At 42.2% G+C, this 13,045-nt stretch overlaps 1 protein-coding gene across 3 annotated transcripts in view; it reads right to left on the bottom strand.

The window, feature by feature from the left end:
• utp20 (UTP20 small subunit processome component) overlaps positions 1–13,045 on the bottom strand; it is a 34,202-nt gene that overhangs the window by 5,935 nt on the left and 15,222 nt on the right. For 2 of the 3 annotated variants that reach the window (XM_040147301.1, XM_040147309.1), the window contains exons 27-56: positions 12,790–12,998; positions 12,074–12,217; positions 11,896–11,975; positions 11,506–11,741; positions 11,198–11,342; positions 10,933–11,020; positions 10,520–10,663; positions 9,566–9,619; positions 9,286–9,438; positions 9,045–9,200; positions 8,801–8,941; positions 8,554–8,691; positions 8,242–8,381; positions 7,953–8,035; positions 7,360–7,550; positions 7,126–7,265; positions 4,704–4,860; positions 4,227–4,325; positions 3,891–4,058; positions 3,402–3,568; positions 3,096–3,243; positions 2,618–2,734; positions 2,291–2,461; positions 1,923–2,054; positions 1,664–1,774; positions 1,397–1,546; positions 952–1,134; positions 598–729; positions 379–511; positions 93–277 (exon numbers count right to left, since the gene is read on the bottom strand). In XM_040147301.1, coding sequence (XP_040003235.1) covers positions 93–277; positions 379–511; positions 598–729; positions 952–1,134; positions 1,397–1,546; positions 1,664–1,774; positions 1,923–2,054; positions 2,291–2,461; positions 2,618–2,734; positions 3,096–3,243; positions 3,402–3,568; positions 3,891–4,058; positions 4,227–4,325; positions 4,704–4,860; positions 7,126–7,265; positions 7,360–7,550; positions 7,953–8,035; positions 8,242–8,381; positions 8,554–8,691; positions 8,801–8,941; positions 9,045–9,200; positions 9,286–9,438; positions 9,566–9,619; positions 10,520–10,663; positions 10,933–11,020; positions 11,198–11,342; positions 11,506–11,741; positions 11,896–11,975; positions 12,074–12,217; positions 12,790–12,998 — 4,295 coding nt within the window. The remainder of the gene's footprint in view (positions 1–92; positions 278–378; positions 512–597; positions 730–951; positions 1,135–1,396; positions 1,547–1,663; positions 1,775–1,922; positions 2,055–2,290; positions 2,462–2,617; positions 2,735–3,095; positions 3,244–3,401; positions 3,569–3,890; positions 4,059–4,226; positions 4,326–4,703; positions 4,861–7,125; positions 7,266–7,359; positions 7,551–7,952; positions 8,036–8,241; positions 8,382–8,553; positions 8,692–8,800; positions 8,942–9,044; positions 9,201–9,285; positions 9,439–9,565; positions 9,620–10,519; positions 10,664–10,932; positions 11,021–11,197; positions 11,343–11,505; positions 11,742–11,895; positions 11,976–12,073; positions 12,218–12,789; positions 12,999–13,045) is intronic. The other variant, XM_040147318.1, reaches the window with a different exon arrangement.

The raw sequence follows: 13,045 nt of genomic DNA, 5'->3' as shown, positions 1-13,045 counted from the left end.
AGGTCAGAAAAGGAAGGAAAGAAGAAAGAAAAATTTGTTCAAACAGTGAGAATTACATGCAAAATTTAGAAATGAGTTGCCCTTGGCCACACCTTCTTGTCCAGGTTGCTGGTGATGAAGGCTGTGGCTGCTGACTTGGATGAAGCATCTCCACCCTCTCCTCTCCAAATGGTGACCAGTTGTTCTGCCCGCTGGGCTGCAAACAGCTGGCCAAAGAGCTGTGAGGCAGTCAGCCACACCCAGCAATGAGGGTACCGCAGATGGGCTTCAATGTGACCTGTGGGCGTATTGGGGGAAAAAAAATTTTTTTGACTGAGTGTATGTGGAATTTGGCTGTGTATGTAAATGAAAGAGCAGTGCTGTGTGTTGGGCCTTTACCCCAGATATGACAGAGTGTGTCGTGAGGCTTGCTGAGCTCCAGCAGGCCGCAGTGCTTGCTGAGTTTGGTGATAAGAGTCAGATAACTGAACAACAGCCTATCTGCTCCCTTCTCATCCTGCTCCTCTTCAATCTGACAGAAAAGAGTTAAAAAGATGCTTTCTTTTCCTCAGATTTCAAACTTATGGCCAAATATGGTCTGAATGTGTTGACATTTACATCTTCATAGTTGTCAGGGTTGATCGCTCTCTCCAGCACAGGCAGCAGGTCGTCCAGTCGACGGGCAAACTTCTCCTCCTCCACCTCCACGAACAAACCACAAATCTGAGCCCCAAGACGCCGCAGGCTGGCCTAGGAAGTGGGGAAAAGTCAGTTTAAACTAAATTATTTAAGACTTTGAGATACTACAGCCAGCACAGTTACTGTAAAGCATGCAAAATTGAAACAAAATATTACAAAATACTTAAAAAACTAAATTATGTTAACTGAAAGTTCCGAAAAAGCTGATTTTAATTTACTTTTGTCTAATATGATTCCCCTAGACGTTTTACATGCATTCTAATTTATCTGTACCTTTTCTGCATTCAGCCAGGTGTTGACGAGGGAGAACAAGGTGTTCTGGTGGTTCAAGTCCAACTGGGTCAGCAGGGCCTTGATGGCCATGGCGGCCATTTTTTTACAGCGTGCGGAGTCATCATTGACCACGACCAGGGCCAGGGGGGCAAAGAACAGGCCACTGTGCTTTAACAGCAGGTTCTGAACAAAAAAATATATAATCTGGTGTTTTGTGGATATTGCAGTAGCCTTTGCTTAGGTTATTATATGCATCAACGTGAAGAATCAGCATTGGTAAAATATGTTGATTTTTTATGTTGAAGCTGTTGATGTAAATTATGCCCAATGTAAGAGTAGACTATGGATATTATGGATTATATGTGTGTGTTTCCATATATGTAAGGGGGAATGAAAGACTGGAAACACCTGGCAATATAGTGCAGTCCAGTTGAGGTGTACTTACCTTAGGGAAAGTCTGGAAGATGAATGCCAGCATCTCCAGCACGGACTCCCTCCCTGTGTCATGCTCATAGTGCAGCTGGGCCACCACAAAGTCCAGGTGCCCTCTCAGTTTCCTCCCCAGTGGGTAGTCTAGCAGGTACTTCAGATAGATCTGCACAACACAAACACTGTTTACTTACTGCCTGAAATTAAGACTATTGTGTCTTTATTAGACACTATGTTGAAAAGAGGAAAAACAGCTTTTCCGCTCCTGTTTTTCTGTTAGTACCTGTCGACAGTGGATTCTGATCATAGCATTGCTGCCGTTGACAGACAGCTTGGCAATTTTTTTCATCACTTCCTCCATCTCTGGAACTACGAGCTTCCTGGACAGAATTGCCTGAAGGAGACATTTACACACATACACACACATAAAAGAAACATAGGACGCAGTTTTATCTTCCTTAAACAAATAAATTAATGATATTTTACAATTTTCCTCTGATTTGTCCTGCAACTATAGCACCAAAAACACTTAGAGTGGTTACCTTCAGAAGGCCGAAGGCAGTGGCCTGGCGAGACTGATCGTAGAGATCCTCCTCAGCGTATCCCAACAGCACCTGCAGTTGCGTCTCAGAGATCTTGTTGCTTTTGACATTCTTCACTACTATGGTGATAGCCTGAGAGACAAACACAAAGATGGTAGAGAGAAACAATATAAATCCATTCATTTTTCTATTCAGTTTTTCTAATTAGGTTTCAGCCATCCAGGGAGCCTTGATAAAAATTCCATTACATTTATTGTGTTTTATCCCCAAAATGTAAGAAAAAAATAAAATAACAAAACAAACAAGATGGTTTAACCTGCTTAATCATGTTGTTTTTGCATGTGTGTAAATGTTTTTTTTTCTACTACCTTGAAGCAGTTCTGGACCAGGTGGTAGTTCTCCCCACGAGCAGCTCCAGCCTTGGAGTAATCCTTCAGCAGGACAAAGAGTTGCTTGGTCAGCTGGTCTGCGTTCTGCTCTACTGCTGGTAGAGGGAACTTCAAAAGCCAGGTGAATGCCACCAGAGCCTCTGTGATCACCTGGGAGAGAGGAGAGACAGAAGTGGAGGGTAAGGGTGGAGGAGAATGGAGGGAGTGGTATCTATATAAAATAATCTCCATTTTATTTATTTGAGAGATCAGAATTGGTTTGATCAACCGATGCTCATAATTGGGGTAAACATAAAATGGTAGTACCTTTACATGCATGGAGTGTAGGCAGTTGAGCAGCAGCTGTACGAAAGGGTCCAGCATCTCTAAAGCTGAGGCCTCAGATGACGTCACTCTGGATTTCTTCAGACTCAGGTGGAGCAGCTGAGGAATAGATGGATTCATATGATGACAAACACTTCAGAAACACTTCTGCTTAACTTTTTCAGACAAGAATCTTCTAATAGAATGCAATCCTTTCTTTTCAAGGTAAAGGAAATGAGCAATATTTCCTGGAGGAGATAATAAGACGACACAATGCAGAAAATGTTATGCATGTTGTTAGAGAAGTATAAGGAATGCTGTTTCTATGATTGTGAACTATGTGGAACATTATGCTTCTGTTACTATATTAGGACAGACAAACGTCAAAGGAAAGTATTAGTAGAAGTAGTACATTGCTACAGAGTGATGCTAATAAAATCATTATATAAGATTACTGAAGACTAGCTTGAGTGATGTGTACCTTTAGGCCAGTATCCACCAGGATGTGCATGTTGGTTCGGCTGCTGACAGGAGCTTTCTGGCCCCCTCTCTTTGGGATCGGATGCAGGAGCAGGCAGTTGGGAGGGGGCACTCTGGGGTCAGGAGGAACCTGTGCCAAGGCTTTCTCTCTAGAATTACAGAGACATATAAGGTGTAATACATAGATGGAAATAAGCATCAAAGTGGTTTACTGAACTTTGTTCTGAGTCTGTGTATTTGTGTGTGTGTATTTGTGTGTGTGTGTGTGTGTGTGTGTGTGTGTGTGTGTGTGTGTGTGTGTGTTTACCGGTCTCTCTTGGTTAGCAGTGGCAGACTCTGGCTGACCAGGCCATGGCTCAGCAGTAAGATATCCTGAGGAGTCATGCCCCTGTTGACAAGCAGACCCAGGACCAGTCGCCGCAGCACAGCACCCACCCGGTTACACACCTTCAAACAGGATGAAGTCTCCAGTATCTGGTGGGAGGATAATACAAGAGAAAAAAAAGGACAACAGAATCAGAAGAACTGTCAAATTTATCCTTTCTATGTTCACACAATGTTAACTACTTTCAGCAACTTGGGGAAAAAAAAAAAAAAAAAAAGAAAAATTAAAAAAAAAAAAAACAAACCCAAAATTTTTCATTGTTAAAATTTTTTTGTGGTCCTTGATGAAGACAAGACATGTACTTGAAGACCCATTTATGCCAGCTGTTGCATTAAACACATGCAAAAACCTATACTTAAGGATGTATTTTTTTCATTTCTCAAATCCAATTAAATTAAATGACTTGCTCACCGCCTTTAGTGGCAATATGAGCTTGGTGATGCTCTCCCTGCTGCAGAACTGGCCTAGCAGCTCGCAGGAATCCATACTCTTGCTGTGTCGAGCCTCCATCAGCTTGGAGACAATCCCCTTCACTTCCTTCTCCTCAGCCACAGCCCCAAACAGCTCGTTGTTGAAGACCTGACCAATATTGAACAGAGGAGAGGGGTAACAGGGGATAAAGATAAATATAAATTAAAATCCAGAAGAGAAATACCTGAAACACATTAACATGGCTAATCCATCCTTAATATTTGTAATAAATGAGAGTCTATACAGTAATACGGAGTGAAAAAGACAAGTTATTACATCGATGAGCATGTTCATGCATGGGTCCAGGTCACCACTCTTTAGGGTTGGACTGAGGGCAGACAGCAACTGGTACACTGTAAATGTTAGCACATGAACCTGGATGGGGGGAGAGCAGAAACAGTTAAGAGACAATATAAGCACTTCTTTTCATAACAATGGTTATGTGTATGTATTCAAGTTAACTGAATACAAACGATACTAAACTATTACTATACACTATTAAACTACATGGTAAATATGACAACTTTCAAATGTTTCAGATCTAAATGTGAAAAATATTAAGGATTATTTATTCAATATATTTATACAGCAAATTGTGTATCGTGATGACTCACCAAGACATAATTTTGTTAAATGACAATATTGAACGCCAAGCTGTCACTCTGTTGTGTGTTTGACAAGACACAAACAGATTTGTATGCGCGTCTCTGCTGTTTACTGTAGCTTTCTGTGTCCGTGTATGTTTGCTCTTACCTGGTAACCTTTGACCAGGATGCCCTGCATCTCTTTGAGCAGGTACTGCAGGTATCTGCAGCCCAGCGTCTCAATGATTTTCACCAGTGTTCCTCTTGCCACATCACGTATCTCCTGGAAACGGTTCCTCAGCAGGACACACACCTTGATCAGGATCCTGGATAACACACACACACACACACACAAACACACACACACACACACACACACACACAAAACAGAAAAAAAATACATATACAGTTAGGTACATAACTATTTGGACAGTGACACCATTTTTGTAATTTTGCCTCTGTACACCAACACAATGGATGTGAAACAAAGCCATCAAGATATAATTGATCATTTTTGCAGCATTTCCCTGAATCTGAGCAGATAGTATAGCCCAAACACTTAAGAATTCGTTCCTGCTACTTCTATCAGATGTCACATCATCAATAAACACCAGTGACCCATTTCTGTTGGCAGTCATAAATGCCATAACACTGCCTCCACCATGTTTGACAGATGATGTGATATGCTTTGGATCATGAGCCATTCCTTTCCTTCTCCATACTCTTCTCTTCCCATCATTATGGAACAAGTTAATCTTGGTTTCATCTGTCCAAAGAATCTTGTTCCAGAACTGGATAGGCTTTTATAAATGTTTTCTGGCAACGTCAAATCTGATCTTTTCGTTCTTGACTGTTACCAGTGGTTTGCACCTTTTGGTAAACCCTCTGTATTTACATTCATAAAGGTGTCTCTTGATTGCGGACTTTGACAATGATAGGCCTACCTCCACAAGAGTGTTCTTAACCTTGCTAGATGTTGTGAGGGGTTTTGTCGTCGCCACGGAAAGAATTCTCAATCATCCACTTTAGTTGTCTTCCGTGGTCTTCCAGGCCTTTTGTTGTTGCTGAGCTAAGTAGTGCATTCCTTCTTTTTTAAATATATCAAATTATTGATTTGGCCACTCGTTATGTTTCTGCTATCTGTTTGATAGTCTGAAAAAACAACAAACCTAATGATTGCCTAATTCACCTCTCTGAACCACATATTGAGTTCCAATTAACAGCTACCAAATGAAAATTCAACTTTTGGAATCAAGTCCAGACCTTTTATCTGCTGAATTTGTCATGTGGCCACTGCTGGTTTATGACTTCCCACTGTCCACTGCCGGTGCATGGACAAGATAGGAACAGGCGATGGACCGCAAGACCACATGGCCCAAGTTGTGGAAGGCTGAACCCTTGGCATCCAATTCCTCATCCAGTCTGTGTCAATGTTCTGCCCCACCCATCTAACCTCTATTGTTGGGGCAAGGTGAAGCACCAGCATGTCCCTTGTGCCAAGGAAGAGTGACCCTGGAGCACATCCTTGGCAGCTGTCCTAAAGAAATAGGGGAGGGCACTATCGCTGGCGCCATTACCAAATGCTGAAGGCAAATGCCGAGTTCATCTTCAGCACCGTTGACCAGATTAAGTGTCTCAGACCACCAAGACGCAGAATCACATTTGTGAGACCAAGAGAACATCCAAATTCCCGACCGAAAGCCCAATTAGGCCTTCTTGGAACAACACGACTAACAGATGAGGGTGGATCAAAAGCAACCCTGGTTCCCTAATGACATCGTGGGGACCACCCTTAGATCAGACATCGTGCTGACCTCAGAAACATCCAAGCAGGTGGTCATGCTGGAGCATACGGTGCCCTGGGAGGAGAGGAGGCCAGTGAGAGGAAAAAGGGGAAATATGCTGAACTGATAGAGGAGTGCTGCAGAAGGGTGTGGCGTGCATGGTGCATACCCATTAAAGTGGGGGCCAGGGGCTGTGCAAGAAGATCAGTGTGCAAAGCCTACAGCCTCCTTGGCATCACTGGCATGTGGAAAAGAAAAGGCATCAGCAGACCTTCAAAGGCAGCAGAGAAAGCCTCAAGATGGCTGTGGATCAGGAGGGACAAGCCGTGGACTAATGCCTCTTGGACAGAGGGGGGGACTGATCACTCCCGGTTGGGGCACCAGGGTGAGGGTGTCTGAAGTTGAAAGACCTGAAACCACTGAGGATTCCAGGTAACATCACTCGTGATGTGTCCAAGTGCATCAATAGATATATAAAATAATCATGAAATAATGAGGGAACGGGCCACACGTGACCATGGTACTGATTGTCAGTCAATTTTCCAATTACTTTTGAGCCTGTCAAAATAAGGGACTATGTATAAAAATGGCTGTAATTCCTAAACGGTTAATGTGATATTTTCGTTGAATCATATATTGATGGCTTTGTTTCAAACCACGTGTGGTGATGTACAGGGGCAAAATTACGAAGACTGTTTCACTGTCCAAATACTAATGTACCTCACTGTAAATCAACACTGAAATGTCATATCCATATGCAAACAATACAACAACAACACACTCAAACAGGTACACAAAGCAGCATACCCGGGCAGATTGGCCTCCATGATGTGTGGAGGCAGAGTCTGCATCAATTTAACCATTGCGAAGGCTATCGGTATCCTCACCACCTCCTCATCCTTAACATCCTTTGACTTCGCCGCCTTGTGCTCCTCGTCACGTTTCACCTAGAGGACACGAACTTTCAATATTATACTGCTGTTTAGAGTTTTCAGAACAGATTAGGAGTTGTCATGTGTCAGTTGTGTGTGCAGTGTGAACCTTTGCAGTGAGACACTTGTGCAGGCGGGGCAGCACGCTGTCATTAACAGTCTGGTGGATGGTGCTGATCAGAGACTCCAGCTCCTCTTTGCTCTGTGGCAGCCCGCTGGCCACTGCAGTAGGTTTAGGAGCTATTGGTCCCTTGGCTTGAGTGGTGGCCTCTTTCTCTAAGACACCATCGTTTTCCATTTCCATGGGAACAACAGATGGAGCAGTCTTACTGTCAATCTCATTGCTATCATCACTTGTGTATGATTTGTCGGCTGCAGCTTCATCCATGCTATCTGCATTGACTGTGACAGCCCCAGCTTGTCAAGAATGTGTTTGATTTAGCAAGTGTTATACAAGGTTAAGAGACAGAAAATCCAGGGTGGAAACTAACTTAAACTACACAACAAAATTACTCAACAAATGAATCAGAAATTAAAATTTTGAATTGTTTTTAAACTTACCTTAAAGACGGGAAACCCAGCATGTACAAGATAAAATACATTCCACAATGAATATTTCTACAACTTTGCGTAAAGATTAAATAAAAGGGGAAGAGAGAACAAATATGGGTGAACACAGAAAAGCCCTAATTAGTCACTCACCTTCTCTGGTGTTAGCTGCCTCCATTTCTCTGCTGAGGGTCTGGTGGTCAAAATGGAAAGCCTCCAGGACTGTGACTAGCAAACTGGAGTTAAGGAGTGAGGAGGAAAAGGAAAAAAGAAGAGGAGGCAGCGAGGAAGACTTTTACGAAATGCTTTAAGTATCATGAATTAAAATGGAAAGAACTAAGTGCATTAAAAAAGTAAAAAGAAAAATGCAATCCAATGGTCAAATAAAAAGACAAAGGACAATTTAAAAAAGGGATTTAAATTCCCTGGCTTTCAGCCCTACCTGACAGCCAGTTTCTGCTCAGCCTGTGCAGTCTGCAGGATGTGGATGAAATGTTTAAGGTAGTACAGGTACTTGGACCAGGTCAGCCTGCGACACACTGCGCCCACCACCTCCACCGACGCTGATGTCATATTCTCATGCTGCACCATGGGAGAAGAGGAGGGGTCAGACACACAAACAAGTACACAAAACTCAAGCATTTTTAGTTTCATGCACAACCTTAAAAAGTTCTCTCTCAAATTCTAACGCATTATGTTATATTTTGAAATGAAGCCATTTCCTTCATGCAAATTTGTGTGTAGATAAAGTCACCTTGAGCATCTTTTCATCCAGCAAGGCAGTCATGGCATACGGCATTATATAATTCTGTAGGGAACGAGATGTCATCACCACTGTGCCCTCAGTCAGCTGCTTGGCCAACTTCCTCAGCGCACGTCCCCGACGGTGGATCTAATCAGAGAGAAACGTGCCAGTGTTTGTGGTCTTTTGTGTACAACAGTCTGATAAAAAGGGAGAAAGGAGTCAGAGGAGTGAATTTTCATGTTTTTTTTTTTCTTACCTGGATGTGCTTCATGTGCTCAAAGAAGTCAGACTCAGGATCATTGTAGTCTGTGAGCTGCACCAGCTCTATGAACTCTTTTTTGGAGGGAAAGGTCTTCACCAGGCAGGCTAGCACAGTGGTGTATTCATGCTGCACACTCTGGTAGAGTGAGGGGGTGAGTAGAGGAAGAGACCACATTTTTAAACGTACGTCACACTGAGTGTGCAAGTGTGTTTAGAATTTGGAGGAAGTGTGTGTGTACCCTTGTTTTGCTGCGGAGCCCCTTGTGTACAGCATCCAGGATGGTGTGTTGTATAATGTCCTTGTAGATCTGTTCTCCAGCTCTGACCGCTGCCAGCTGGATGATCACCGCAGACAGACACAAGGTGGCATTGTCAGCCAGCGAAATGTCACCAATCTGCAACAAAGGAAGGACAGATAATGAAAATGTTATGATATAGCTAATAGTTTAGACATTATATCAGTATCCTATATATACTGACCTCATAGGTGTGGAAACAGTTGTGTATGATGGTGCTGATGTAGTCCAGATCCAGAGTCTGCATGTCTTTGACCTGCCTGGTAGCTTCTTGAAAAGCTGTCAGACGCAGGTCAAAGTAGATCTCATCCAAGTGTCGACTGTCAAACGCGTTGAGCTGGAGAGGGTGAGCAGGAAACTGTGTTTGCTGTTACTGACACTAATATTGTGAAGCAGATGAATGTCATCACAGAGTTTACTCTGTAGATAATAATACATCATGTAAGCATAATAAATGATCTTACCTTTGTTGCTAAATCAGTGATATATGTGAGTGAAGGGTCCAGATCTGACAGAGCCTGAAAGCAAAGCAGCATAGATAGATTAAAAAAATAAGGAAGACTAAATTAAAAATATTGTGCTAAGACTCTCTTGGTTTTATTCAGTGGAATCGTTATTTAGAACTACAAACACACATATCTTTCAATCATTCAAATCAAGTCTGGGCTTGAGATCAACGACAGAGCTACATCTGCAACAATTCAGTCTTATACTAGTAATATTCAGTATATTTAAGAATTTAAGTGATATTTTCCATTTTTAAAATCATTAGCAGCAGCCAAAGAGGAAAGGAAGGAAGTCTGGAGAGGAAGTCTATCAGCATATACTGCTTTTGTCATGTTAAGTGATGGTTTTCATAATCTGTATTAAGATGATTTCCTTGTCAGTTAAGAATGAGAATAAGGATAAGAATAAGAGATACTCTAACACCACTCTAACACCACCACTACCTATTGCTGTAGTCTGTATGTCTGGAAGTACACACTGGTTACAGGCTAGATCAATAGTTTCCAACTTAAATGACTTAAAGCCTACTTTTGACCCATCATCACAGGGCATGAGGGTTGAGCAGTTTAAAGAGGGATTCATGTCATTTACAGGATTTTAGAAGTCTGTAGGGGTGAAAGTGTGTAGTATTCACAAGTTAATAAAAACAAGGTTTTACTAAAAAAAAGTCACAAATAGAGAAGAAACTTCTACAGCTCTTTTTCTTTCTTTCTGAGCTAGGGGACACATATCACTCTACTTTACTGTATATAGATTCATATATACACTAATTTATACAAACATACATACATAAATTTATACCCAACTGAGATTCCAACAGTTGAATGCAATAGCTAATGGTGGTAACTACAATCTTGAATTTCAGTTACTGTTTCTGTAATCACAATATTTTGTTGGGTTTTCAGCTCTACCTGGAAGACAGCAGTGAGGGCCTGCCTGGGCAGCTTGTTGTGGATGATGGAGAAGAGTTTGCTGAGAGGGCGCAGGAAGGCAGAGGGCTGCACACACTGTCGCAGCAAGTTTTGTATGGTGGCCAAGATGTCAATTTCTGTCTCCTGAAACAAACACTAAGTGGGGTAAGTAATTGGTAGCATGGAGACATACCATCTGGTAAAAGCACCTTTAACTTGGCGAGGGAACAATTTTTCCCAGACTTGAGCCTCCCTGGTACATATGCTTCTCTGGATGCCTGCAAATCCAACCTCCTTGACTAGAACTGGGAGCCCAAAAGCTCTGACAAGGGCCCAGACCCTAACATTAAAACATTCATAACTAGTCTCATTTGAGCTCTCAGAGCACAAAAATAATAATTTGTTAGTCTTACTTGAGGGTTGGTGCCCTTCTGGAGGTAGGGCAGCAACAGGCTGATGAGCACTGAGCACTGCTCCTTGTCGCTCACAAATCGACTGACCCTGGCAGAAAGAAAGCAAGACATCAAAAGAATAGTTTAATGAGACAAAGTAAACAAACAAGTAATTTTGAAAAGAGAGAACACATCTTGGATACAGTCAAAAGGATATATAAAATAATGAATGTGACCTCTACTGTATCTCCTGAAATCCAAATAGTTAAGTTGACAATGAACTTACTTGGAGAGGATGTTGAGCTCCTTGGCCACCTGCGCCCTGAACTTTTTTTTCTTGAGCCTGTCAGTGTTGCGTACAACTCCACTGAGGTACTGCAGCAGAGTGGAGATGTGAGGCTGCAGCAGTCTGGAGCCCTGAGTTAATGAATCTAGAGGAAATACACCAACATGCACATCTAACTTTGGCCAGCATTGGATTAAGAAGAGATATACAGTTAGGATAAAATAGAAAAAACTACATTTAGATTGTATTTTGAGGAAAACTGCAACCCATATTATAATCTTTTTATTAAAAAGGCACAATCTGCTAACCTGCCGTGACAAGAGCACCCTCCCAAGGCTGCGGGAACACACTGTTGTTGATGCTCAGCCCTGTCTCTGTCTCTGAGGCAATAAAGTCTGCTGTTGTTGATAGAGACTCAGCTATGTCCATTACCATGGAGATGGTCGCTGGGGAAGCGTTCTTGGCAGAGAGGAGGCCAAAGACATTTAGGAGGACACCACACTCTGGTCGGTCTGGTCTGTGCCTGGCCAGAAGAGGGAAGTACCTGAGACAGAAAGAAAATATCTTTGTATTTAGTTTAACTCACTCTAGATGAAAGCCACTCTATATGCGGGTTAATACTTACGGAAGGATAAGAAATAGATTAATGAGAGATGTGATGGTAATAAGACTAAGATTGAGAAGTGACAGACTCCAACCTGGCATTTTTGCACCACACATGGATGAGTTTGAGCAGAGGGGTCGGTGAGTAGGAGCTCTCTGTGGGGAGACGACACACCTGCACCAACAAAAAAGAAATTTAAAATTCTACGTGAACCAGAACACATATAATAAACACACACATAATAAAACCCAAAAGTTGTTTTCCACATGTACCTGAGGCCAGACCACAGCCTGAAAGACAGCATCCAGCTCGTCTGAACTAAAGCTGTAAAAGTCAAACCCGTCAAAAAAGTCCTGGATTCGCAGAATGCCGAGTCGCCTTAGGTTCTTCAAACGACTGATGCAACCTGCCCTCAGCTGCAAACAAAAAGTGGCAGAATTCAACACGGAGAAAGCAGCCCTCGGAGGATTTTTTTCATGTAATCCTTTGTAAGTGACACAAAAAAAGCACAGTTTTTGATTCACTGAGGAACTTCTTGGAAACAGTCTTATATTTTGTAACTGAAGTGTCAAACTTTAGATAGAAACATAAGCTATAAGAAAACTGACAAGAGCAAACCTGACCAGGTATATACTGGACTGCTTTTATTTAACTAACAATCTTAATTTCCTCCTACAGACTTCATTTACAAAAAAAACAGCAGTGTACACACACTCCTCCTCCAGCTTTCAGTGGAACATTTCAACTTAAAAGTCTATTATAAACTCTGTACATTTTAGGGTATTTTGGCGGTAAGAATACTTTAAATGACACATTAATACAGCAGTTCTATCTGCAACAGCTTCAGCCAGTTCAATTTGGTATTTTTGCAATGCTCTGAAGTCGTCTTGCTGATTGTAATTTATACTGTATAAGAAAGATTGATTAGAAACATGTTTAAGAAACAAACACTGAAATCATTTTATCAATCCTGACCCATGCTGGTTACCTGGTCCCTGTTGTTCAAGATGGTGGACACAGAGGCGGTGACACATAGCAGGATCTGCAGCACTTTGGGCAGGTAGATGTGGATGAGGTGGCCCAGTTTCTGGATCACCATATTGATGATGTTCAGCAGGCTTTGCTGACGGCCCAGTGGCAGGACGGCACCAACGTCTGTCTCAGCAACTGCCCTCTCCACTGCTGCCAGACAGGAACCTGAGGACACAGCCGAGGAATAGATTGACAAGGGAACTTCTACTGTT

The sequence above is a fragment of the Xiphias gladius genome, chromosome 2 (assembly GCF_016859285.1).
Source record: "Xiphias gladius isolate SHS-SW01 ecotype Sanya breed wild chromosome 2, ASM1685928v1, whole genome shotgun sequence".
NCBI classification, from domain to species: Eukaryota; Metazoa; Chordata; class Actinopteri; order Istiophoriformes; family Xiphiidae; genus Xiphias; species Xiphias gladius.
Note: the sequence above shows the minus strand (reverse complement) of the source record. Positions and strands in the feature narration are given on the sequence as shown.